At 33.7% G+C, this 27,411-nt stretch overlaps 1 protein-coding gene across 3 annotated transcripts; it reads left to right on the top strand.

Annotated features, from left to right (window-relative positions):
- LOC139091679 (uncharacterized) lies at nt 1–27,411 on the top strand. 3 transcript variants are annotated; one of them, XR_011544531.1, is made up of 10 exons: nt 1–15; nt 6,718–6,992; nt 21,027–21,285; nt 21,594–21,900; nt 22,221–22,438; nt 22,500–24,636; nt 26,446–26,603; nt 26,669–26,725; nt 26,838–26,937; nt 27,005–27,044. XR_011544531.1 is itself a non-coding variant. In XM_070641828.1 (9 exons), the coding sequence occupies exons 2-9, from the start codon at nt 6,822–6,824 to the stop codon at nt 27,328–27,330; spliced, it is 3,789 nt and encodes a 1,262-aa protein (XP_070497929.1). In that variant the 5' UTR covers nt 1–15; nt 6,718–6,821; the 3' UTR covers nt 27,331–27,411. The 3 variants fall into 3 exon arrangements, 2 of the variants coding, with proteins under 2 accessions (XP_070497929.1, XP_070497928.1); XM_070641828.1 differs by having other exon boundaries at nt 6,718–6,983; nt 26,446–26,725; nt 27,005–27,411; XM_070641827.1 differs by having other exon boundaries at nt 26,446–26,725; nt 27,005–27,411.

Here is a 27,411-nt window from a genome sequence, read left to right as displayed (position 1 = left end):
GTAATTAAATCTGTTGTAAGAGCACAGCATTTTATCAATTTCTACCCTACAGCGAAAACTATAAAGTTCATGCAAAAATAACGAACACAACAAGAAAAAATCTGCTGGTCACACAGCAATAATGCATAAAGTGGAAAAAATTAAAGTTGATGTTTTTGCAAAGTTTTTTATTTTTTTTTATTCAATTCACTTTACGCTACTGCTGTTGCTGCTAGTGCTTCTGCAACCCGGAATCTAATTAAAAATTTATGCAAACTTTTGCTTGCTTGTGGTATTCATCCATGACGACAATTTACAATAGGAGAAAAATTAGTATGAAAAGTTTTTATTTTCTGCTGATCTGTTGACAAAGCGCGATTTTTTTTTTAACTGAAGTAATGGCTGGATGTGCGAGTGCTATGAAGAAATGAGGTCAATAATCCAGTGACACAATTGAATATGCAGTAGCTAATAATTATTTTATTAGCGGTGTCACGTGAATATTTTTGTATTGTTGTTATTCTGAATATGGAATTGAGTGTTATTTGTTGCTTTTCCTAGAAATTTAGGATGTTTTTCTGGATATTCCTTTTGAGATTTTCAGTTAATCTTAAGATGGATTTAGACATAAGTCTGGGGTGTCTGAGTTGAGTTGAATCTGGGGCATTGAGCTCCAGATAATAAAGGCGTAACTGCTGATGCGCGAGTAAGGCCTTTGTGGTCGACTGGTTAGGCATCTGACCAGAAATCTGTATCATTCGTTTGTGAGTACATGAGTTCGATTCCCACTTGAGCAATCTCTCAATCATTAAATAGAACAGTACAATTTCTACTCTACAATACACCTTATTAGTAAGCCAAAATAATACCTAAAACAACTTGAACGTGGTCCACAGTTTGGACAAAACTTATATTAGAGTATTGTTGATATGACAAGGAACCACACAATGCTTTCGATATTAAAAGCAATGAGACCACTAGAAATCAAAAAAGAGCTCTGTCCAACTCTAATTTCAAGGATATAACTTTCTCCTGTACCTTGGGATGTCCTTGTATAAACAAACAAAGAGCATTCTCATTAGTATGTACACAAAATTGAGGATGCTCAATTCTATTGATTGTGGTATACTCACGCTCATTTAGAGGAGTATACTAATGGTATGTTAGGGCTGATAGTGGATTTAGAAAACTTTTAGAGTGCACTCAGTCTAGAAAATACTCTGAGCATTCCACGGTGCAGAAATTGGTGGAAAAGGCCTTAATCCGGTGAAAATCTAGCTCTAGAACGATTTGACTCACTTCTAAGGTCGAATTTCATCGTAACTAGGTCTGGAATTTAGGAATCTTTTAGATCGTGTGCCTTCTGAAACTAAAGTCAGGAGTCATAGTTTTAGAAGTAGGATCCATCAAAAATTGAAGGCTTGTCCAGCTTGTAGGCAACTATAAGCTACAGCTAAAAACACCAGACCTGCGCATCTAAAATGCTCGAAATCCAGGCACATTGTTCTTAATCTACCCCTATTTAGTAACACTTTCAAGTGATACACCCAACAACATTTAATTGCCCAACATTATTGCGGTACTCAGCAATTTTCACAACAAACACAAATTTAATTATTTTCACTTTTAAATGCCATTTAAACCGCGCTAAACCACAAGAATAGAGAAATTGTATTCAAGTGTATGAAAAAGTTTTTAATATGAAAATATATTTTTATAAACGCCACACAGATGAGATGGACGAGCTTAGATGTATGAAGGAGGAATTAAAAAATAAGTTTTAAAATTAAACATGATTTTTCATTACGAAGTAAATATTGTGGGAAAAATGAGAAAGGATACGGTGGGGGGAGGGGGGTCATATGAGCCCAAATTTTTAAGTGCACATAATGTCAAGCAATGTATGTGTTAATGAAGCAAGCTTTTCTTGTATGTCGAATACATCAAGGATTATAATGTGAGAGGTGCTTTGTGCTAATGTGTGAATAACCGCATGAGAAGTTTTCTCTAAAGTTTCTCCAACTTTGTTCTCTCTCAGCTTTTTTTTTTGGTGGTGAATATACATATTATTTTTTGTTTTGGTGCTGAACGTTGCTATAGTACTTTTTTACTTTTTACTGCTACATATACCAACATATATGTGTGTATATGCTAGCACTTAACATCATCACAAACCTCATGACATTGGTATTAATATTTTCTTTTTTTTGTGCTGTTTTTGAGCATATTGAAGGCTTTTGTCTGCAGTTTGTCTGATGTTAAAATTACCTGCGGCTATTCTCACATCCGTCGTTATGCATTATGCTTACTTCCAAAACTTCTTTGTAGTTGAGCAAAAAATCATTGAGATTTCGCATGAAACACGCGACCTATTTACTTACTGTTTTGTATGTTTTACAACAATGTTCATCTTGACCCTGCGGAATCTAATTAAATTTCAGTTTACTTATTATATTTATGCTTGTTTTTGCTGCTGTTTTTCTTTTTGAAGACAGTGAAATAATGAATTACTAAAGAATTTTTATTTAATGATATTCATTTGTTATTAAAGACATTAATGCGGAATTCTGATGGATGGGAGGATTGAGGAATGTTTTTACTTTGAAGGAATTAGTCAGAATCAGGAATTATTAGTCAGAAATCATGATTTAAGGACCTTGAACCAGGGTTGTTAAAACATATCCTGTTTTACAGAATGTGTATACATATGTCACATATTTCATGTGTGGACAGGGAAAAATGTGTGGATATGAATGGATATATGTCAAAATTCACACATTTTTCACACATATCCACTCATTTTTACATGTGAAATTTTCAAAAAACACCAGATTCTGTTTTTAACAACCCTGTCCTGAACCATCAAAAGTATCAAGAATTATGAAGGAATTTTACTCTTTAGCCTTTAGCTAATTAGTGCCTATGGATAATCTTACAGTCAAAACAGATGAAAATATTAATAATTAAAGACAACAAACAGTCTTGCCCGAGCTGCATAGTACGAAAAATCACATTTGTCTCTATAAAATGAGTTGAAATCCGCTTTAATGCTACCGTCAGAGTCACTTGACATTTAAACCTCTAACAGGCATAAAATGCATGCTCTTGAGTGCTTGGTCACCTAAAATGTACTGAATAAGCATGCTTGTGAGCGTTGCTCTCAGTTTGTTCTGCACTATGCCTTGGGACCGTCAATAAGTTAACTTAGCAGTACCCTATCAATCACATTGTGCTGCTCAGGCTGAGGATTTTCTAAGAATTTTAATTTCAACATAGCTTTGAGTAAGAAATGTCTACAACAGCCTTGCTGATTAAAATTAACGCCATACACATAAGCTTATAAAATACGTGAATTTTCATAACTAATAAAATCTTAACCTTGTAAATTTTACGGCAAGAATGTAGTACTACATTTTACTATGATCATAAACCCCCGACATTAGTATGAAATGTAGAAAATTTTCCTAAAATTACCGTGTCAATTTATTGTGTAAGGAATATAAAATTTATTAAATGACCTTCATTTTTTGGGGCAGAATTTGATGAAAATCTTTAAGATTTATAGAATTTTATTTGGTGCTTATTGTTACATGTTTCTGTGATTGTTTGCTGCTTTAGTAGGTCGGATGTTTCATGTGGTGTTGATGGTCAAATGAACAGTAAAAGTCTTACTTACTTACTTCGCTGGTCGTACAGATCAGTTGTGATCCATGACCTCTCTCAGTTGGTGTATTAAAATCGCTCTATCGCTGGTTGCCAATTGCCAATACCAAGTGCTATATAATCTCCATCAATATTCTCCTTCCAAGAATCCTTTGACAGCCCTCAGCTGCTCTTTTGCCATCAAAATTAGGTTACTCTGCTGTATTTTTGCTGAGACGCTGCTGTACTTTTCTACCTTGCTGCTGTGTCCCGACAAAGCCTCAAAATGTCCCGATTTTTCAAAAAGTCCAAAACTCCATACAAATATTGGAATTTTTGACAAATTTTGAACATCAAAAATTTAAAAATTTTGAAACATACTCGAACTGACAAGGATCATGCTTATATGTACCCTCATTTAGATGAGAGAGCTCAAAGTCTTTGTTAGGGATATCAGAGCTTAATGAAAGCAAATGTGCCAATGAGATGAGCAAAAGCATCTTTAATTGGGTGTTTAGGCATCATAATAATAGAATCAAACTGTATCAATCTCTATGACGGCATCAGATAGTCAATACACAACGCATTTCATACATCCTATTGGAATGTGATTCCTGTAATGGCCTATCAACGGGATATCATTGGGAATACAAGACTAAATTGGGATACAGTAGATGTACAATTTATATACATATGTATGACACTTTGGGATATAGTTGAATAGTCCCCCGATATCTCAATGATAGGAGCATGCCACCGGAAATTGTAGAACGTGAGTTCGGGTCCCACTCGGGATTTTTTATTCAGAATTGATACTTTTTCTGTTATGTAGATCAACACATCAAATTTCAATAAAAGATGCTTTAAACCATCACCGCATTTCCATAATTCCGTTTATATGATTAATATTCTATAATCTATCTCCTACATCCTTGCGAGAACATCCTCTGCCTCATTTTCTCCCATTAATCCTAAAAGCCAAAAATTATTAAAATTCATTTTCGTAATTAAGCATGCCACCCAAGTACCAAAAAAACTCCTCATGAATATCAAAATCCTACGGCAAATTACACTCCAAAGTGTGCAAACAAACAAACAAGCTACAGCAACAAAAAAGAGGAATTGAAGAAAATATTTTTATTGAAATTCAAAATTGTGTGATGCGCATATAAAGTAAATGCATAAACGACGATATGTCGGCAAAAAACTGACAATGTCTAACTTTATCCATTTTGATATAAGAGGAAAGGGGGACTCTCTCCCTATTCCCCTTCCATCATCTGCATGCATGCATTGAGTTTAATTTATTTACGAGCTATTTACACATTCCAGAAGTGAAGTGATGTGAAAAAGTTAGTGCAATCAGCAGTGCATAGCTTAGTGGATAAAGTTGATGGCGAAAAAAATCTATGTTAAATCGTTATTGATTGCAAATTTATTCAAATTGGGTTAGTAAAAGTTTGTAGCGTTAAACTTTTTCTTTTTTTTTCTCTCCATTCGCTTCTTTCATGAGCATATTCTTATTGCCAGCTCAACGTTCTCCGCATTTTTTACTCTTGTTCTTCGATAAACTATGCACAGTGATTGACACGATATATCGACAGATAGAAAAGAGGAGAAAAATGAGTTGGAAAAAACTTGCAATTGAATTTTGAAGACTATAGCGTATAGTTTGTTGTGGGGGTGTGTGTGATGAAAACTTTTGATGCAATTTGATATGTTTGTAAATTTTTATCACAATATTATTTTTCATTTTTTTATTGAATTTTGTTCATTTTGTGACTGCAATTTATTCAATTGTAAAAGTATTTTAGTTTGCATACTACAATTTAAAGTGAAATAGCCAAGTTAAAATGACCCGGGAGGCACATGGGGAAGTAGTGACCGATAATTCAAACGTAGGCAAGTGTGACTCTGGCTTAAAGTCAAATTCGATGAAATCCGTCATCCCAGAAGGCACAACGGAAAGTAAAAACTGATAATTCGACTCCAGACCAGCGTTACTCTGGCTACAGGCCAGATTCGATGAAGTTTCTCATCTAATCCTCATCGAGACCCTCGAGAGGCCTCAAGCTAGAGTCAAGTCAGTCTGGTAATCAGATTTTTGGCTATTTCTAAGCCTTGTACTTCAAGGGTGACTAGTTCATTAAGAATCAAATCTGGTCCAGCCAAGATCTTATTTTGCTCAGATTACTTTCAGACTCATAAACAATTGAAACTGGTTTGACCAAAGCTAAGCTTATGTAGTCCAGGCGAATTATATCAAAATTGGGTTTCATGTCCTTGACATCTGATCTATGACAATTTAGGTTTAAACCAGAGTTGGCAGGACTTTGGAGTCCGGACTCCGAAAGTCCGACAAGTCCGGACTTTATGGAGTCCGGACATTGGAGTACTGCCAACTCTTGGTTTAAACTACATAATTGCATGTAAATCTGGATGAATTATGATACTTTTAATCAGAAGAATCCAAAGATTTGACTCCAATCAGCACAACGTGTTTGCTAGAGCAACAATCCGTCGTCGTGTTAACAGTAAGACGTGAAATTGCTCCTATGGAACCATAACGACTAAAAAATGTGATTGGTTTCGTTGTGTAGCTCAAGTAGGGTTTGTCAAAGTAGTGCCAATAGTGAGATATTAGGCTTTTCAATTATAAACCCTAACAGATAGTGAGCATCCTCACCTGACTGAGCGTGCTCATAAACTCAATATAATTGAGCTTCTCATTATCAATATTGTGAGCATACTCATGAACATGGTCCTTGTCTGTTCTAGGAAAACAAATGCTGAAATCACAAGAAACTTTAAAACTTGTTAAAAACAATCTCCCGATCAAACTGCATCTCATTTTACCCCAAACAAATTCAAAAACTGATATCAACAACTGACTCTAAAAACCAGAACAAGCATAAACATAAACAAACTACCACAAGCAACAGCAGCAGCAGCAGTAGCACTAGTGACTTAATATTATAAATAAATATTCATTTAAAGTCAGTTGCATAAATTCAATCTCATTTCTGCATAATTTAAGTAAGCAAAATACGAGCTAAAAAAAATTGCAATTTTTTATATAAATTATTTAAAAAAAAGCAAATGAAAAAAAAAAATTGAAAAATATATAGCAAGTTAAAATTTATGTGTGAATGTGCACGTCCAACGAGAGTATCGGACACAAATCATGCTGATAAAACGCAATGGACTTGAATCAAGGATTGAGAAAAAATGTCAAATTATCACCAATCAACGGTGTTACAAAGTCAAAAGATTGTAATCGCCTTCGAGGTGGTTGCACGGGTCTCATGTATGCGTGTCAACAAGGATTAGCTGACAAAATTGTGAAGGAAGTACGCTCGCAGGTAACATTAGTAAGTGTGCATTTATACATATGTGCTGTGCGTATTTAGAGCCATAAATGTAAAAAATAAGAAAATCTATTCACATAAGCATAAGCGTAGACACGTAAATCAGTTTATGGCATGACTTGTCTACAGAAAAATTGTATGATAAAAATATATGAAAATATGATTAATGTCCATTTAAGCCTAGGGCTTAATGCATAGCGTAGGTGGAACAACTTATTTTTAGGTATTTATGATCTCGAGCTGTACTAATGTATAAGAATCTTTGTATATGACGTATTTGGGGTAATTTGGAGGTTATTAAGATGAGATTCCTACATATGATGTTATTGTAATTTTCAGTATATTTATAGTTGATTAAAGTCCATTTTGGGGAGGTATGGAAATTGTTTAATGCTAAAATTAGACATTTTAGAACCCACACGCTCAATCCTATCCCACGACGTAATCCTTTGTAATAAAATCATGAATCAAAATTGTAAACCAGCAGCCTTCACTTTCGGAACTTGAAAAGTTCACAATACTAACATGAATAGCACAAGTTGGTTAATCGATCCAAAATCCAGCACCAGGTTGTCATGACTGAGACAAAGTGCTGGATTCGGTTCCATGATGAATTTTGGATCGATTAACTGATTTGTATTATTGGGATAAGTATCATGAAGAAGAAGATGGATTTGAATTCTATCCTGACACCTGTGAATATTGGTTTTTAGCTTGAGTCTAATAGGCAAAAAGCATGCTCTCGAGAGCTTGTTTTGCATAAATATGCTAGTTGAGCATTCCAGCGAGCGTCACTTTCAGCTTGATGTGATCTAGAGTACACGCTCTTTGCCCGCTAAGGTGGTTACTTAAAATTTTCAAAAAGCTCCGTGCTACCACTCGGTACTATCTCTACTTTTCAGAATCAGATCCCGGATTGCATTATTTTGATTCGCGGCTAATGATTGTTTAACGAGTGAAGCTGCTTCATCAGACCTCTGCACTCCTCAGTTGACCTTCAGTTCATAGTAAGATCAGAACCACTATTTTGATTACTCTAGTGTCAACTTATTGTCTGTCACTTACCTACAAAGAGAGGCTGTGAGCTGTGTTTCCACAGCAAATGATTCAAAAAAGTCGGCTAATCGATTTAAAGTTTGACACCAGGCTAGAATGATTCTGGCATTAGACCAATTTTAACCGAATCCTACAGCAATTGTGACTCCTACAGAACCGGATTTTTGATAAGTTAACAGATTATTGCTTTTCAGGAAGATAAACTCTTCATACCTCATTACAAGAGTCAAGTAACACGTCTAAAAAGTCTATTAAATTCCACCTAAAGGTACAATAATCAATACATAAAAACAACCCAAAGATCAAATCATCCACCCTAAAGGCAAAAAAAGAAAGAAAAACACATTATTGTGTCCATCCACATGTAATTTGAAATCCTCACGAACAAGCTTATAATTCTCAATCTTTTTCTCTCTCTCACTCACTCACTCACATTTTTGAAATGTAAACATTTATCTGTCAATTATCCATTTTCCAATGTGTTATCAGATTGGATGTTGTTTAGATAGAAATCAAATGGGAATAACACGTAGGATGGGGTCTGATAGAAGGAAAGGGATGAGAGACATGTAAACAAAGAAACGTGCGAACTTTTATAAATGTAGATGTTATGTATTAAGTAACAGAGGCGATAGGCGTTAAAAAATGGGTCATGGATATTACAATTCCTATACTCACATATGTATATCGTCAATATACAAAACCTTATAAATAATATACATGAGCATACATAGCCGAAAAAATACCACGTTTGTTAATGCGAATGTAGATGTGAATTTACCCCAACTTGTACATATATGAAAAGCACGCGTGCTACATGTCGAGAATATAAACAGAAAAAAAAATTCAAGAAAATATTCTTGTTCTATAGAGAGAATAAAATATTTTAGACCGTCAATATCAATATAGGGCATTTACACGTAATGTGCATGCTAAAGTTATGGAATTGGAATAAAATAATCGAGAGTGAAAACGCATTTTAAGGATTTCAAGGTTGAGAGTTGTTTTTTTGTGGGATTTTTAAAGGATTACTGCAGGTATGTATCTAAAGAGAGGGTTGATTTTTATTAGATTGTCGTATTTCTGAGCATATGTATCAAGCCATTTCTATATCAATTGATAATTTGAGTTTGGGGGCAACTGAAAGTCCGGACAAGTCGACGTAATTGCTAGGTACTGGGGAATAATCGGAATAATAAGCAGGAGGGGCTTAAGTCAGAGGTGGTCATCCTCGTTTTTTTGCTAGAGTTTTACTTAAAAATCCTAAACACTACAATTCATTCCTTAATTGTGTCGATCCATACCAAAACATGTCAACCTCCTTATCTTCCTCATGAAATTTTGTATACGCCCAAGGCTAGGAAGACGCTACATCGTCGTGTTAACGGTAAGACACTAAGTTACACAGCTGATTGGGACTCAGTTTCATAGTGAAAATTACTAATTAATTAATTTGTCTGGTACCCCAAAAATCCCCAAAAAATATTTATCCCGACCTATGGGATAATTTTCAGGTACCACAAAAATTTGCTGCATTGTGCCGCTTGGGAAGCTTTTGAAAGCCGAGTATTAGGAAACTAATCCGAATAGCACAAGTCGGTTAATCTGCTCACAATCCGACGTCAGGCCAGATCAGCTTGAGTCTGTTATGGTGACGGACTTGAACCGAATGTGCGACTAAGTCAGAGTCATGTCTGTCTGAGTTTGGATTGTTGATCAATCAACTAATTAATTTGTGTTGATTATGTGGCTATTCGGATAAACCCTTAAATCTGACATACAAATAGCTACTCCACATTCATACCTATCATGCCAGTGACCAGATCTAATCAATAAAACATTGTAAAACTCGATAATTTCTCATGTAAAACACAAAAAATTAGCTTATTCCTACCCATAACTCCTTTAAAAATTCAACAATAAGAAGTTATTTAATTAAAATTAATGAGATTTCTATAACTGCTCAAGAATTGCTTCTTGATGATTAATATCAAGTTGTTTGTTAAATTTAAAAGTAAACCCAAAGTAAAGCTTTGAATGTTGCCTCAACACCTTCATATAGCAAAAAAGAAGCTGTTCGTGCCATAGAATTTTTTATACGTTCAAAATTAATTCATTATTTTAAGGATGAGAGATTTTTGTGATGAAAACTTTATACTTGAATGCCTTTACTGCTTCTTCTACTTCTAATTAATTTTAAGGAACAACAAAAAAAATTCCATCAGCAGCTTCACAAGTGAATGACGTCAAGAACGACTAAAAAATTCCATCAAGATTTTGTGTCTATATTATTTTTAGATGCTTGAGAATCATCGACTGTCGAATGTTAAAATGGCATGGATGACTGTTTAGAAATGTTTGAAAATTTCCCACGACTTGAATTTCTTATTTAATAGATATCTGATTTTAGGAAATGTATTAATTTCATCAATTTACTTGACGTGGGTTTTATTAAAATTATCGAGTTTCTATTATCAATGACGTACTTGAATTATTGTGGATAAAATCATGAAATAAACAAATTTTATGATCCGAGCGGCACAAAATGGCGAATCTCATTTCTCGCTTGGTTCCATCAGGACGACTTTGCATTTTATCCCCATTTTCATGGCGACGCAACGATGTCCTATAAAACACGCTGTACTAACTTACTTACAGGAACCATTCTCCAAATTAGAGCCTAGGTTGCTACAAAATTCCTTCGATCTGCTGGCCAAATCACAAAGCTTGAACAAATTCTCACTTTGGACATTTATCTGACATTCCTTCATCATCGTCCTACGCCATGTTGCACCAAACACGCTGTGTAGCTCGGTTGAGATTCTTGTGTTCACGTAGTCTGTTTACAAAGTATTGAGTGATATAATCTGCAATCATTGAACCTTCTTATTGCTTAATCAACAACTTTAGTAAAACCATTTAATTTAGGTTGCGTGTTACCTTCCTGAATCTCAAAAATCAGCTCTAATAGAGAATGAATACCTTAGTGGGCGTTATCATGAGAATGGTTCAATCAAGCTCTTGTAGGCAAATAGACTGCTTTGAGATACCGCAATGGTATTTCTCTATCACGAAAGCATGCTCTTTGTATGTTAGGGGATATGAATGAGAACGTCCAATTATGTGAGAATACTTTACTTACTAACTGGAATCATGTTCCGACTTGGAGCCTAGGTTGCTTGGCAAATGGCTTTCCATCTGACTTTATTGTTAACCGAATCGCTAAGTTTGAACAAATTCTCAATTTTTGACATAAAATTGGCATTCCTTCATTTTCGTCCTACGCCATGTTGCTTTTGGAGCACCATGACGCCTTTGCACCCAAGGGTTTGTGAACATACTCATGAATGAAATGTCCATCTTGGTCATATTGATCGGATTCTATATAATGATTGAGAAATTGATCTCTGATGAGAATACAACCAACGCTATTCACAAAGAATAACAAATTTCTTGTCTGTTGTCAAATCATTCGGCTACACTGGCCTTACTTTGACAGCTCTGACAGATTCGCATATATATATGGCTCGATACCCACATAAGTTCACTCAGCTCATACACCACAATAACCAAAACCCTTGTCTATTTCGATTAGATACTGTCTAACTAGACTTTTGATGAAAATAAGCCGCATATTCAGCTCACAGAGCAGAATAATGAATTTATTCTTAGATGCTATTTTTAGCACAAAATATTAATTAAAACTTAGAAATCCAAAATACTTTTCTGTATCCAAAAATAGAATCAACAATTGGTTACATTAACACTGCAAATGTAATGCCCACATTACAGCGTTAAGTGAACCGACGAAGGCTTTATACTTCATTAATTTTCTCATTATCATTAAGAAAAAATGGAAATAAAATTACCACAAAAAATTCATTTTCAAAGTCACAGGTCCACAAAACGGCAACAAGGCAAAAAGTTTCTTTTGTCCATTTTTCATCGACCACCTCATCATCATCATAAAGAACAAATGAAAAGAATGTGAAAATAATAACAATGAAATATGAAAAAAAGTGAGAGAAAATTTAATTACATTTATTATAACATGGACATTGTTGCCACAAGTTGGAAGGTCAACAGCAACAGTAATCAAGCAAGAAGGAAAAGTAAAAAAGGAGATGGTTTATTAGTTAACCTAAATTTCTAGACTCGTAATTTTATTTAAGTCTATATTTAGATATTATAAGCAAATTATAAGTTCATTTGTATAATGAAAGTAGGAGGTAGAAACTCGAGGCGGATGTATTCACACCTTATCATAGACAGTCTCGCGATAAATTAAATCACTATTTAGCAATTCAGATAATTTAGATCTAGAGCTGCATCAGGGCATTTTGTGACAAATTTTGTAATGAGTGAATGTGCGTCAGATATCTGGAAGCAGTAGATACAGCTTTTAGCTGGTAAAATAAGCACTCGTCTCAAAAAACTATTGAGTGTATTCTAAGAAAGGGAGACTATAGAGCCGCGTATCCACTACCTATGATTTAAAGGATGGGATCGAAGAGTAGATTTTGCAATAATTTAGTACCCGAGTACTAAGCATACAGTATCGAGCCACTCGGACTATTCATAGATTACAAAACCCACTTTAAATATTGGAAAAATAATCTTAGGTTCAATTGATAGAACCACGAAAATTCTCTGTCTCCTCCCTATAGCTGTGTAATTCTGGATTATAAATAATGCTTAAAGAGTCCAGCCTTATAAGCTGGAGGCAATGCGATGTTCCACTATTGTACTACGTCCTTTAGCCTTACAATTTTTAGGGGATCCGAAACACTTGCAATGTTGGGTTAAGAACAAGATTACTATCTCTAGTATTCAAAAGGAAGAGACCATTCATATAATATGGAACCATCCAAATTCATATAAATTTCCACCCACATAGTGGCGGTTTCATTGAAGTCCACTAGCGGACGATAATACTTGCAATCAAAAGGGATCGGTTACATAAAAACGACAGCAATCGATGGTAGTTAATATATAGCGAACTTTTGTCGATTGCTGTTGGCCAATTTCCAATTCTGTATTAAACAAATTACAGTCCCGAAGTACGCCACAACTCTGTCTCAGTATAATATGCATACATACCTACCCTTTGAAATTAAAAGCAGCTCAAAAATGAATCGTAATGAAAAGAAAGAAAAATCCTAAATGAAAAACCTAGTGAAAATATAAATGTGTGTAATGGAATGAATGAATTAAAGAGTAGGATAATGAATGGAAATATTGAAAGCAATTCGAATTTCAAAATGAAAACGAGCGTGAAAATAATACCAAAAAAAGAAGAGAGAGAGAAAAAGTCGAAAATTTATTCAATGAGAAAAAAAGCGATATAAATATCCTAGAGCATGAAAAATCTTAATTAACGTAATAATGCGTTCAGGGACTTTTGCTTCTTTTTTTATCCTCCTGGTTTGCTTTTAAAAATCATGGCGGCGTTGATGTTAATGACGATGATGATGATGATGATGATGAAATGCGATGAGTGGTGGAAAAGTGAAAGAATATGCAAATTTTTTTTGGTATTACAATGTCGCTGTTTTCATCATTGATTTAATTTTCATATTTCAGCTTTTTTGACAGGACAGAAAATTGAATTTTCTGCGTTTCAGTAATGAAGGTGGCAGGATGGGATCGGGGGTTTTTGTAGCTATAGTCAATCTAGAAGCTTTGGCACCTGAATTTGAATTTAAAGTCTATTAGGTTCTCAATTCATGTTCCCTTAAACAGTGAATGCTGTCCCAAGCACCACATCATGGCTAACTGCACTTTCCACCTTGAAATGAGGTCAAAATTAGCCTATACTTTGCCGTCATGGCAACCTCGCATATTGTCGTTAACATTACGATCCAAAGGTGCCTTTGCGAACAGGCTATGCTGTACAAATCTTCCAGTCGCATCTCTTTGATTTACTTACTTACTTTGCTGATCCATGCGGTGTCCCAGTGAACTGTTTTTGCTGTACAAATCTTCCAGTCGCATCTCTTTGATTTACTTACTTACTTTGCTGATCCTACAGGTCATCTGTGGTCCATAGCTTTTCTCAGTTGACGTATTAAACTACCACAATCTTTGGCTCCCCTTTGTCAATTACCAAGTCGATTTGCACTTGGTATTTGAAATTGGCAAGTGGAAGCCAGCGATAGAGCCAGCTTCAGGAGACTCCTGTGAGAGGTCATGGATCACAATTGATCTGTACGACCAGCGAAGTAAGTAAGTAAGTTGTCAATTACCAATATCAAATATTTCTCCGTCAATCTCTTTGACATGCAACACTCAAAGGTCAAACATCTCAATCATTGCCCCAAATTCCTGCAACAGTCCATTGCACTTTAAAGGTTATTTAAAAATTCACATACTATATCCATCGTCGCACCTCGTTAAAATACTTTCAATTCTCAACCATTCAAATCATCAGATAGAGCGAGCAGCAACGATGCTATTGTGTGTAGTCGCTTAACATTTTATGTACATTACATACATCGTGTCAAATAGTGAAGTAGATTGGATGGTAGAACTTTTTTTTTGTGCTGCTGCTGCTGCTGCTCTCCTTTATAAAAATAAACACACAAAGAATCATTATGCCACGACATGTTCAACTCTTGATGACCTAACAGCGATAACGTCAGCATCATAAAGCGTTTATTGTTTACCATCCATGGCACACACACAAAAAAAAAGCAGAGAAAGAATTCTGTTGCATGAAGCTTTTACTGATGCAAGCCATTGAATATCTTGATGAGTTTCAGATTATCATCAATGTGCCATGAATGTTATCAGCGATGAACAGCATAACAAGAGTAGACAAAAAAGGGATTCTAAATTGTGCTGATGATGATGATGTTGTTGCTGGCTAGTTACTGATTTTTTGATATAGATAGGAAAGTGGATTCAATAGGGTCGAATCATGGGGTGCCTAAATACTTAGATGTACAGCATGCAAACATTCCTTATTCCTGTAAAATTATTTTATGATGACAGAACTTATCATCAGAATGTCACAACATATCTAGACACCCAAGTTACATGCCATATAAGAAATTAAAATTTATCATGTCCTTTCATGTGTAAACAATCTTCCGTGTATGTCACATATTCAAATATGATGCGTAATAAATGTCTCAGATTTATCACATCATACAATCTCATGTCAGATAAGTTGTGTATACTTGTAAAATGTTTGTTTCATAAGTTTAGATGTCAGGCATATATAATATATGCTCACTCAAAGACTTTTACTTGTGCCTTGATTAGTATGAATTCTTGTTGATATTTAAACTTATTTTTTTGATGAGAATGTGATGGTTGAGGACAAATTGTTAATATAAAGTGAAGGAGTTTTTGTAATTTATAAAATTTGATTAAAAAAGCTTTTTGGAGTGATGGGAAGTGATTCTACAATTGGTGCTTTCAACACGCACAAAGCAGTAACATTTTGTAGAGTGAATTTTTAAAGCTTTATCCGAATACCCCTGTTTTTCATTCAAATACCGCCGATACAGCTAATAGTTTGGAAAACCTGGCTCACCACTCTAATCCTTCCAAATAGAAGCCGCCTTAAAAACAACAAAGCCTTAAAAACTTCATGGTGGGGCCTTTTTCATTTGTAACTCTCGTTTTACAATGTTATAATATGAGAGGCTGTTATTAATTCGATCATATTTATTGTTTATATCTAAAAAATCGATTTCCTCTAAGAGCAAACGAAGTCAAAAATAGCAAAGTTTCTTTAGTGATTGCTAATCCAACTTCAAGCTAGAGTTATTTTAGCCTTATTCCAGATTTGATGAAAACAGGCCTCAGGTAGAGTCAGGTTGAATTATTTAAGATTGGATTTTTGGTCATATCTCCGTCTTGTGTTTTTGCGCTAATTTGCCGCCGACCTTAGTGACTTCGATCTCTGGTATAAAGGCCACATTTACTTATTAACCCTAACGCTCTTAGGGTTGGATATTCTTGTTTAGAGATTTTTTTACGCTTTATATAATTCAAATTTTTTTTCATAGACAATTTGCTGCGGCAATGGGAGGAGGGATGGCTTAAAAAAACTTTTTTGAGTGCAACGTAATAAATGAACTGCTCCATAATCATGATTAAGTTTGATTTATTAAAATAATTTTTTATTTCGAATAATTATTGATAAATAATTAACAAAATTAATGCTGATATTATTGAATTAATTACTAATAATTAAAATAGGGTTCAATACACATGTAACATGCATGAATGGGCATGAATCTAATACGAATTATTATACAAATCTCCAAAATTTTATTTGAATTCACTTATCAACAAAGGTGGGTATCCTACACGTGCTGAAAAATATTGCGAACCGCATTATATAGCTTAAAAATTGGTCGAAATCAGCAGTCAAGTTCAATAAGCGGTACTAACAAAATCGTTGTGCTGTTTAGGGTACATTCCATTTGAAAAACTAAAATTACGAGAATTCCATTGTCAATTTTAAAAAACATTCGTTAATCTGTACCACAATAATTGAACGTTCCCTAGAACTTTATTCAATTTTTTTAGCAGAACATTTAAACAATTTAAAATTAAAAGCAAACATAATTAAAACAGACAATAGTTTTTGCAATAATTTATCATATTATTACGAAATTAAACAATAATTTATTAAAAATACCGGCAGAATTAGTTTCCATAGTTATAGTTGTTATTATTTGCTTATTTGAGTATTTAGTAACTATTTATCACAATTAACTACCAAGTTTTATATTTCAAAAATCCTAATTATTATAATTCTAAACAAAATTTATTATTCAATTGTTTTTCTTGACATTCAAACTGTTTTTAGATTAAAATTTATAAAATATTCACTTTATTTACCTTCATAAACAATTGGAATTGATTATTCAATTTTTTAAACTAAATAACAGCTGAAATTTAAAGAAAAACAACTTTTTTTTTCAATAATATCAATTTAATTTAATTAAGTAAAAAAATTCAAAATTGTATTTTTATTGCTAAATTAATACCAAATGATACAAATGTAATTATATACCGCGATACCCTTTTGAACAATTTTTATATTTAAAATGAAAATATTTTTTTTACCGCACATTTAATTAACTTTATTTTCCTAATGAAATATTAATTAATGAGAAATGGAATTAGAAGAAAATTGAAAAAATTTCCCATTAAATTCTTCCTTCTCATTTATTTTTTACCTTTATTTTATGGGGACCAAATTCTCATATTTCAACAAAGTCTGTGAGAAAGTTTTAAGTTGCCATCAATTTTATTATGCTTCTTGTTATCTTAGAAAATTCTCAGTCGGGTCAATGTTTTCAGTTTGAATGAGAATCTTACTTCGGTAAACAAAAGAATTATTTAATCTAAAAATCAGAAAATTTGATTAAAGGATGAGAATTTTGTACTGATTCCGGAATCAAATCAAAGACCGGCGTCTGAGGTTCGGATATTTTATTGATTAACCGATTTGTGCTATTTGTGTTGAAAAATAGAGAATTTTTGCAGTATTTAAGGTACCCATGTTAAGTATGCATGACACAAATTCGACTTTTGATTTAAATCAGTGGTGGATAGTTCTTTTGTATCAAGGCACACCTTAGTCGAATTTTTTCAATACACACTATATTGAACAAGTCTGCATCATTCTGATTGAACATGAAGATGGCAAAATCTCAAATAAATTTCTCGTAATTTGAGTAATTTTTTGGACCTTCTCTAGTCAAAAATGAGAAATTTTGAGAAAATTTGTTAAGTTCGTTCAAGAACCGCATTCTGATGTTCAACAAACCTTAATATTGAACGAACACTAAAAAATTGTCAATTTTTGGATTTTGTGGAAAATTTTGAGAATGATTATTTCCAATTGACTTCTACTTTGAAGAAGTCATTCACATTTAACGTCTCAATTGAGATCAATGGAGCTGTGTAAAATTTCAACAATTTTTGACGGACATCATTAGTAAAAGTGCTCTGAAGGGTCAAATAACACATTCATGAATTTTGATACCACAAGTTTTATTTGGTCGAAGAAATAAGCATTTAAAGAGGAATTCGAGGACAAAGCAGAAACTGGGAAAAGGGTTGGATAAATCCCTGATTTTGATAAAAAAATTCAAAAACCACACTAATTTTCTAACGAAATTTGTTACAACTTTTAAATTTTTGAATTTTATGCAAAAACATTTGAAAAACGACCTAAAGATGTTTTTCGGAGTATTGAAATCCAAGGCACACAGTGTAGACTCTGACTCGAAAATCCAGGCAGTTTCAACTAAATCGGCCTGAGGGCAGAATAAAGTAGATCAAGGTTCCAATTTTCAGTAATTCTACGTATTTTGTTAGCGAGTACGACAAATAAGCTAATTTGATAAAGTATGAAGATACAGTAATAATTTTTTGTTAATTAAAATGAGCACATCCCTATTGAATTCTACACAGAAAATCAAACCAGCCTTAATTCACTTCTAAAACTTTTATTTCTTCTTGTTACATGTCTCAAAAAATGCCTCAAATTCTGATTGAAAATAGAAATTTTGTATGAAATTTTCTTATATTAAACAAATTTCCAAATTAGACTTATCAATTTAATCTAAATAAACTTTCATTCAAAAAAGTTATAAATCAAAATAAAACAAAAGGGGTTAAATCTTCTTAATACCTAATCTCCAAGCTCAAATCTTCCTTTCTAAATATTTAATAAATTTTTTTCTACTCGCAAAACGCGATCTCACGATTATTAAATTAATTTAACTTTTTCCTTTCTTCATTGATTCTATTTACTATACACAAAAGAGATAAGAATGGATAATTTTTTCGGTAAATTCCGAGTGGAAATAAGGAAACACAAAACCACAAAGTTAACAATAATTTTTAATGAAAACTTTTCATTAGCACCACAAAATCAATTATTTATCAAAGTTTTCTACTTTTCTTCATTTTCTTGTGTTTAAATCCCCTCTAGACTGAAAAGTAATTTACTCTCATTTTTTCAAAAAAAAAAAAAAAAAGTTTACATTATACCAGTTACTGTCTGCGGATTTATGTATAGTGGAAGTAAATTGTGTGAGAAAAAGGCAAATTCACATTGGAATAGAGAGGAAGATGGAGATATTAAGAGCAAAAAAAGGGACAAGAATCACAAAATTTACATTCCTGTTTGGGTTGTATAAACAAGAAGCGGTAAACAATGTTTTGGTTGTTCCTTCATTTTTTTTGCTTCTTTTGGATTTTTTCATTTTTACTTGGGAAGTGTGAGTTGTGAATGGGTAATTGAGAGTGTAACTGTTGAAAAATTTGCAGAAAAAATGGACCTGAATCGCAATTTATAGATTAACTCATATTTGATAAATCACTTCCAAATTTACATGTCAGTAAGGCGGTGTCACTTTAATCTATGATTGATACTTCGGAGCTAGGGTGAACAGATTTTCACAAAATATCGAGACCATTTGGAAAATATCGGGACATTTTGAGACTTTGCCGAGAGACAGCTACGTGTAGATAGCAAAAATTAAAATTTTTAATGAAAAATCCTAGAAATTTGAATTTTTTCCAAAAAGAGGAGGTTTCAGCCACAAACCTTATCCCCTTGAATACGTCCCTGGTCGTCACATCTGCCCAATAGTTAAAATAATCATCAACACGATTCAAGTTGAGTGGCAATCATTAATTGGTATATCGAAAACTAGCTAATTACCAACAAACTACAGATCGATCCTTGAAGGGTCACCCTTCCCTCAAAATAGTATAATACTCAAGATAGAACCGAAGATAGTACTCAAAAATTTGGCACTAGGTCGACATGACTCTGGTTCAAGACCAGATACTATGAAATCTGGCTTTAAACTTGAGTTAAGCCAGTCTGAAAGCCTTAACTTTTTGTCATTTTTACACAATGTTCTTTGCGGGGTACATCTCCATAGCTGACTACCATTTTTACGACGCTCAGTAAAAGTTAATTTACTGCTCCTAACATTATTAATGCCGCTAGATAGGGTTCGCATCCTTTTTCAGCAGGAACTCAATTTAATAATTAACTTTATGGAATTTATGGATTTGACCTGAACAAAACAAATCGGGTAATTGATCAAAAATGAGATATTATCCTGATTTGATGCCACTTCCGGTTTAAAATTGAGTCACTCACATCGGTCTGAAGCTGGGTTTAAACCGAATCTACCATCAAGTCAGAGTTTCGTCAAACCTGTTAGAAAAATTGATTTAAATTCTTCAACATGATATAGTGACGTCAGCCTGTTGATGAATTTTTATTTAATTACCCGACTTGTAATATTTGAGTGAGATCTTGACTTTCAATTCAGTTGCAATTCAAGATTCTTTCAAAAATTCAAAATGTCGCCAATGCCCACTTCAAATCCTAAATCTCAATTACAAAATTATTTATTGCTTATCTTAGTATTGGAAGTAAATATTTTCAAAGACAAAAATAGCACGGACTGGAAGAAAAACAGCTAGAAGTTATAATAACTTTGAAATCATCAGTTCCATATGAAAGAAAAAAAAAGAATTCCATTATCCAAACCAGTCAAAATAATAATATTTTCATAAAATTCTTATGACAACAAATCCATATGAAAACATAACAAAAAAGCTAGTAAAGGAAGTGAAGGAAAGAGACAGACAGTTTGGTTTCTATGGGTTACATATTATAATGTTGCCTTAGCTTTACTAAAAATGTTCCTTATATTCCATTGTTTGTTTGTTTGTTTGCTTCTCATTTCATTTTGCTTACTTATTTCGTACGGATAACTTGAAGGCAACTTCTCAATAAAAATTGTGTTCCTCTCACTAAGTTTTGATTTTTTTTTGTTATATCCATCGATGTGTACTTAAAGATGATGATCTAGAAAGCATCAATATCATCATAAATATATGTACACAATATAAATATAAATAAACAAGCAGACAAAAGCATATACATGATATTTACCATTTTGTATACTCCTTTTTCTATAGACCAACTCAATACAGAAACGTGATAAGAGTAATAAAAATACTCTACATTATTGTACGGGCCAAAAAAGTTTACTACCAGCCGCAGTAATTATCATGACTGCACCGCATTTGATGGAGCAAGCTGACGAGGATGGCTTTAAACCAATACATTTGGCAGTGATACAAGGAACATTGGAAACTGTAAATCTTTTATTGGCCAATAAAGTCAATGTTAATGCTCTAGATAATGAAGGACATTCTGTTGTTCATTGGGCTACAGGTACTTAATATAATATCTCACATAACATCGTACATTAAAATAACATTTTATCACGTTACGGGATGGACATGAAAATTATTTTTTATTTCTCTATTTTCCATCTTCATCTCAGCCTGATGAGTGAATGCCTCAGATTTATATTCCATTAAATTTAAAAGCAGGCATCAAAATTATTCCCATTACTCAAACTAAAAATCCCATTAAAGGGGCTTTTTTGGATGTAATGATTTTAACATTAAAGTCCGTTCCTACCTTACATTCAGCCTAATGACCACAAAAAAAATTCTTTCTCTTTTATCATTTTTTAGTATGCGGCGAGGCACAGATTTTAAGAACTTTATTAGCGTCCGGTGCAGATGCTTCCATACCAGATCATAATGGTGCCACACCACTTCATTATGCAGCACAGATGTGCGGATATGATGGTAAAAATGATAAAACATCAACAAAGTTGGCACTTGAGATTCTTGGGATTCTCCTGAAACATCCAAAATGTTCGGTTGATGTTGAGGACAAAGATGGACGACAGCCGTTGATGTGGGCAGCAAGTGCAGGCTCTGATGATGCCATAACAGCTTTGATTAAGGGCGGTGCTTATGCTGAGAATGCTGATAAGTAAGTTGGTAATTTTAGAGAGATTTTAGCACTTTTAGAGACTTGAGGATGCTCTTGAGGTTACAGGAAGACAAAATGACATCAAATACCTTCAAACTCTCTGCCAACAACCTGAATGTAGATGTAAAAATTTTAAAACTAATTGAAATTCAATTAAATTTGAATTACAAATTAATTTTCCATTTCCCCCATCGTTTACCATCATCATCATCATCAGTTCGAACTTTAGTTATTTCATTATGCATACATAACTTTATATTCTAATTTGCAAACATGTCATTGTGAATTTTAAATAATATTTTTTTTTTTTTTACTTGTAGAGATGGTTTAACAGCATTACATTGTGCAGCATCAAGAGGACATACAAAATGTATTGAACTATTAATTAAATTGTGTGGTGCACAAGTCGATACAATTGATTCAAATGGATGTACGGCATTATTTTATGCTGTTACATTGGGTCATGCTGACGCAACAGTTAAACTTTTAGATTTGGGTGCCGATCCGAATCGACAAGATCGAAAGGGAAGGTCACCGGGTATACAAATAAATTGACACATACTTATTGCTACATCTTTAAACATTTTTCAATTTTCCAGGTCATTGCGGCTGTGCAAAAGGTCAATTCGAGACGGTAAAGATTTTAAATGCACGTGGAGCAAATTTATGGCTTAGAAATGCCCGCGGTGATTTACCAGTTCATGAAGCTGCATCATCCGGACGTATTGAACTTGTCGAATGGCTTCTTCAACAACGTCCAAATCATATGAATTCATCAAGTAATGATGGACGTACAATATTACATATTGCAGCTGGTAATGATAAAATTGATATGTGTAAAATGTTAATTGAAATGGGAGCTGATGTTAATGCTGTTTATCGTAATACAAAAAATGTTGTTAAAACCCCATTGGATTGTGCCTTACAAAAAGGCTTCCGTTCAACTGCCAAATATATTCAAATGCATGGAGGCCTTCCGGCAAATAAATTAAGATTGTCGGGTCGTAAGACACAAACAATACTGCCAGAATTAGATGAAGTTAAACCCCTTAAATTTACTGAAATTGAAGTTACTTATGAACGGAAAGAAAGTCGTAGTCGACGTAATTCACGTACATCCGAAACAGATACTGATACGGAAAGTTCACGAGGTCGTCATCGTAATCGTAAACATCACCGTAAGTGTTCACACAAGAGACGCACAAGTAGTTGCAGTGAAATGTTTATATGTCATCGTGCTGATGAATCATGTGAAATAAGTCGTTCCAAAAGTACAACTGATCTTAGTCGTAAAAAGTCAAAACGTCATCAACGTTCGATATCGACAGAATCATCATGTAGTGAAAGTTCACGAAGTAATTCCGATGATGATGATGATGATGATGAGAATGACTGTTGTTGTCACGTAAAGAGAAAACATCGCTGTTATAAAAAAGTCCGAAGTAAATCGAGAGATTGCGATAATAGTAATGGCGGTAACAAGAAGGGACGTAAAAGTTCTGATAAAAAAGGAAGTGAATCTGAATGTAAAGAGAATAATGATAAGGATCATGGAAGGGTTAAGAGGGATAATAAAAAGAAAGTTGAAATTTCATCGTCGAGTGTTAAAAAGAGCGACAATAAGGCATCATCAGCAAAAGGAAAGAATGACTTAAAAGCAACAACAAAGACAACAGGGAATAAAAAACGACCGGCATCGGGAAAGCCATTATTAAAGAAAGGCAGTCAAGATGATAAAAATAAATCGATTGATAAGACAACAAAGACACCCGAAGTCTCAATCGATATGGAACAGCCACCAATTGATACAATTTCAAAGAAATCCATTGATGATGCAAGTGAGGATGATAAGACAATTAAGCAGATAACAACATTGGTTGAAATTCATGAAACAATACAGCAACAAACGGATATTGATGATGGTGCGGCAACTGATGCAACTTATACAATAGAGAAACGCGATAAGAGTGACATTGTGATCCCTGAACCTGAAACAATTAAAGAAGAGGCGGTAATTGTGACAATGGCATCAGAGGGTAGTAAAAAAGTTAGCTTTAAGGGTGATGCCAATGAGAATAATGATAAAATCAGCGAAAATGATATAAAGAAGGTAGAAGAAGAGATTCTTGTGCCTGAGCCACCTGTTGAGGTAGAGTCACAACCTTTCACTGATGATAAAGCTAAATGTGTTTCAAATGAGACAGAAAAGGCATTCGAGACCCTTCCTGACTCAACAAATGATGATAATGATGGTGACACGGACATGAATGAATCACCTGAAAATATTCCCCGTCCAAAAAGTCAAACGCCAGAGTCTATAGCAAGTTTTACTGTTTTAGAGGATGGTGATGATGCTTATGAGAAGTTAAAGGAATTTGAAGAAATGACTATGGATGAATCATATCAACAACTAGGTCAAGAGGATTATGATACAGAACAGCAATATTATGATGATTCATCGTCACCCGAAAAGCTTCCAAAACAGCGTGTAATAACAATAATCGATGACACAAAGGATCAAGATTCCGGCATTGAGCCAAGTCCACGTTCAAATCGTACTAAAATACCCGCACCACGTTCCTTACATTCATCAGCTGTTACAGGAATTCCACGTAGATCTTTTGTCGTTACGGAAGATCGACCGCGCAGCACACGCATTGAAGGTAGAAAACCAGGCGATAAAAATGCTGTCAACATGGCAACCGTAACGCAATCTATACAGAAGAACTTAAGACGGTAAAGACATGTCTCTCATTCATAGATATACAAATTTTAATAATGAAATCGGAAGTAGGAATGGGAATGATGAAGTGAATTTTAATGTGAATAATGTGTAAATTTATAACCATAAATCTCATAAATGTGATTAACTATGGCAATGCCATTGACTTCATCTGAAAATTGTTAAATTTTTCCTCTAACATGTGTGATTATTCATCCATTTTATGAGAAATATTTTCATTACTTCTGTTTGTGCAAGAAGTAAGAAGAGAAAGTTTTTTGGTACAATGGAATGGGAAATATATAAATTTATGATTTCAAATTTTTCATGCTATTTTCCATTTTCTTTGCTCTTAAGCAATGATTTTTAATATAAAAAGTTTACTGTGGGGGGATTTCCATTTTGAATCAGTAAGCTGATTGACAATAATAGTCCTTGGGCATTATTTTAATAGGCAGACTTGTTGTGTTTTTAAGATCAAAGGTTTTGATTTTATTTGTTAGAAATAAATAAGAATTGACATTCTTAGACCCCATCTTCCTTCTAAGAGTTAGACAGAAATAAGTATATATCCTAACAGACTCAGGCGCATGCTGTTCAAGAGCCGTGTTAAATTTACTAGTTAATCATGCTCATGATCTTTCAATTTTCTACCAATTAGGGATATTGAGAACTCTAGCGTCCTTATCAACACAATTAATCCAGGACATTTTCGGTCTTCCATAAAGTCTGCAAAGGTTACTCTATATACTGGGGCATCCTGTGGTCGTCTGTTCACATGGCCTGCCCATCTCAAGCGATTCATAAATAAGTATACTCATCTAAATACGCGTGCTTTTGAGTATAATCAGTCAATAACATACCTCGAAGTCGACTCTGATGCTCCAGTATGTTCACAAAAATTGAGATGGATAAGGACTCACTTCGACTTGAATCCATTTAAAATTAATGTCAAATTCAAGCTCCGATCAATAAGATGGAGAATCAACAATGTTGCTTAAGCATGTTCCCTGTCTGTTCGAGTCTCTTTAGGTTTCATGATTTCTAAAGAATAATTCAAAATTTTGTCATGAAAACTAGAAAACATTAAGGTCTAATAGAGATTTTTCAAAAATTCTTCTGCTTCGCTGGTCGTGCAGATTAGCTGATGGCCTCTTTCAGTTGACTTAGAGAAAGCTGGCTACACTGTCACTGTCAACTGCTTCGTTCCAAGAATTCTTTGGGCGCTCTTATGCTCTTTAAAAAATCAAACTTAAAGACTTTACTAAATGGAGCTTCAGTAGGTCTATGTCTAGGTTATAAAGGGTTATGAAAGGTAAAGGGAGGCATAAAATGCCATTTTAAGGATTTTAGAGAACGTTAGGGGTTTTCAATCGTTCTTAAAGGCTTTAAGGTGCCTAAAGAAAGTTAAGAAAGACTTGAGAAATACAATATGAAATTGGTGAGTTAAGGGATTCTAGGAGAGTCAAAGGACCAAACTATAATCCTAATTTTCACTGAATATCATGTATAAATGACTTAATAATGTACCTTGCTTAAATGGATTTAATAGCGTATCCTGCTAATGTCTAAACGTAGGACGTGTCAAATTTGTCAAATATCCAAACGGGTTGCATCCCTGAAAAGCACCATATAATCCCAAAACTCTCTAAAACAGTATGAAAATCCCAAAATTAGATCCTACTTCTATAACATTTGAGATTTCTAAGAACTAAATTTAATATTAACTTAATCTCTTCACTTCCATCTGTAAATAAATAATTCTTTATATATTTTACATCTCTTATTTCAATTTTTCATCATTTCCTTTCTTACTCATGAAGCTACTACATGGAACGAAAAATATTTCAACATTTATTAGAATTAAAGAGTCTTCAAATTCGCTCGTGTAAGTCAAACGAGGCTGTGCTTGTTAAACGTGCCGTTGATGATTATCATAAATCAGTTGCCGATTTGGGCTTTGAAGTAGGAGGCTCATTGAGTAAATACCAAATGCGAGAATATACTTTTAAGAATTTTGAATTGTTTTTGTATGAAACGTTAAAGAGCTTACAAAAGCCTGGCACATTCAATTTTCAAAACATTGCGGAAGTCTACCGTGAGGTATGTTTGCTAATAAGATTTAAATTTGATTGAAAAGCAGCTTTGATGAACAAAAAAATCAAAATTTTCTATTTCTATTCCAAACCACGAAAATGTTTTTTAATCTGACTAGGCGGAACGTCGCTTGAGTCCGGACTTTAGTCGCTGTGAAAAGGCTTTGTATTGTACGACAAAAACACATCGATGTTTGCATGCTGCTCATGCATATACTGGTAATACTGTCATAATTTTTTCACATTCATTTGAATTTTTCTATTTTTCTATTGTTTTTCAAAAAAGGCATACCATGTGCTGCATACATTCCATTAATGAATCATCATACAATGCCGAAAATCGGATTTGGTTCTTACAAAGGCAACACTGGTGGGAATGTTGGGACGTTTTATCTACCAAAAATTTTAACGAGTAATCATAGATATCAGAATAGAATGTCATTGGAATTTAGTAATACAAATAATAAGAAATACAGCACAACTGTACCACTGCCGAGTGAAAAATTAGACAGCAATAAGCGTTATTTAGTGACATTTACTGTAAATGATAAGGAGAATCAACAACTGAAGGAACCGACAACGGAAGAAAGCGATGAGCTACAAGCAAAGTGATTTAATTAAAAACATTTTTAATACTTAAATGGATTTATTAGCTATATTGTATCCTTGGATAATTATATTGTCGAATTTTTA

The sequence above is a fragment of the Chironomus tepperi genome, unplaced genomic scaffold (assembly GCF_022539635.2).
Source record: "Chironomus tepperi strain 1889 unplaced genomic scaffold, CSIRO-AGI_Ctep_v1 contig_259, whole genome shotgun sequence".
NCBI classification, from domain to species: domain Eukaryota; kingdom Metazoa; phylum Arthropoda; class Insecta; order Diptera; family Chironomidae; genus Chironomus; species Chironomus tepperi.
This window is presented reverse-complemented; position numbering and strand designations above follow the sequence as displayed.

Coding starts and splice junctions, on each gene's coding strand:
- LOC139091679 (XM_070641827.1), top strand. CDS start 6,822: ATGGACTTGAATCAAGGATTGAGAAAAAATGTCAAATTATCACCAATC. Junction 21,901..22,220: donor TATGCTGAGAATGCTGATAA/GTAAGTTGGTAA, acceptor TTTTACTTGTAG/AGATGGTTTAACAGCATTAC. Junction 26,726..26,837: donor TTGCGGAAGTCTACCGTGAG/GTATGTTTGCTA, acceptor TAATCTGACTAG/GCGGAACGTCGCTTGAGTCC.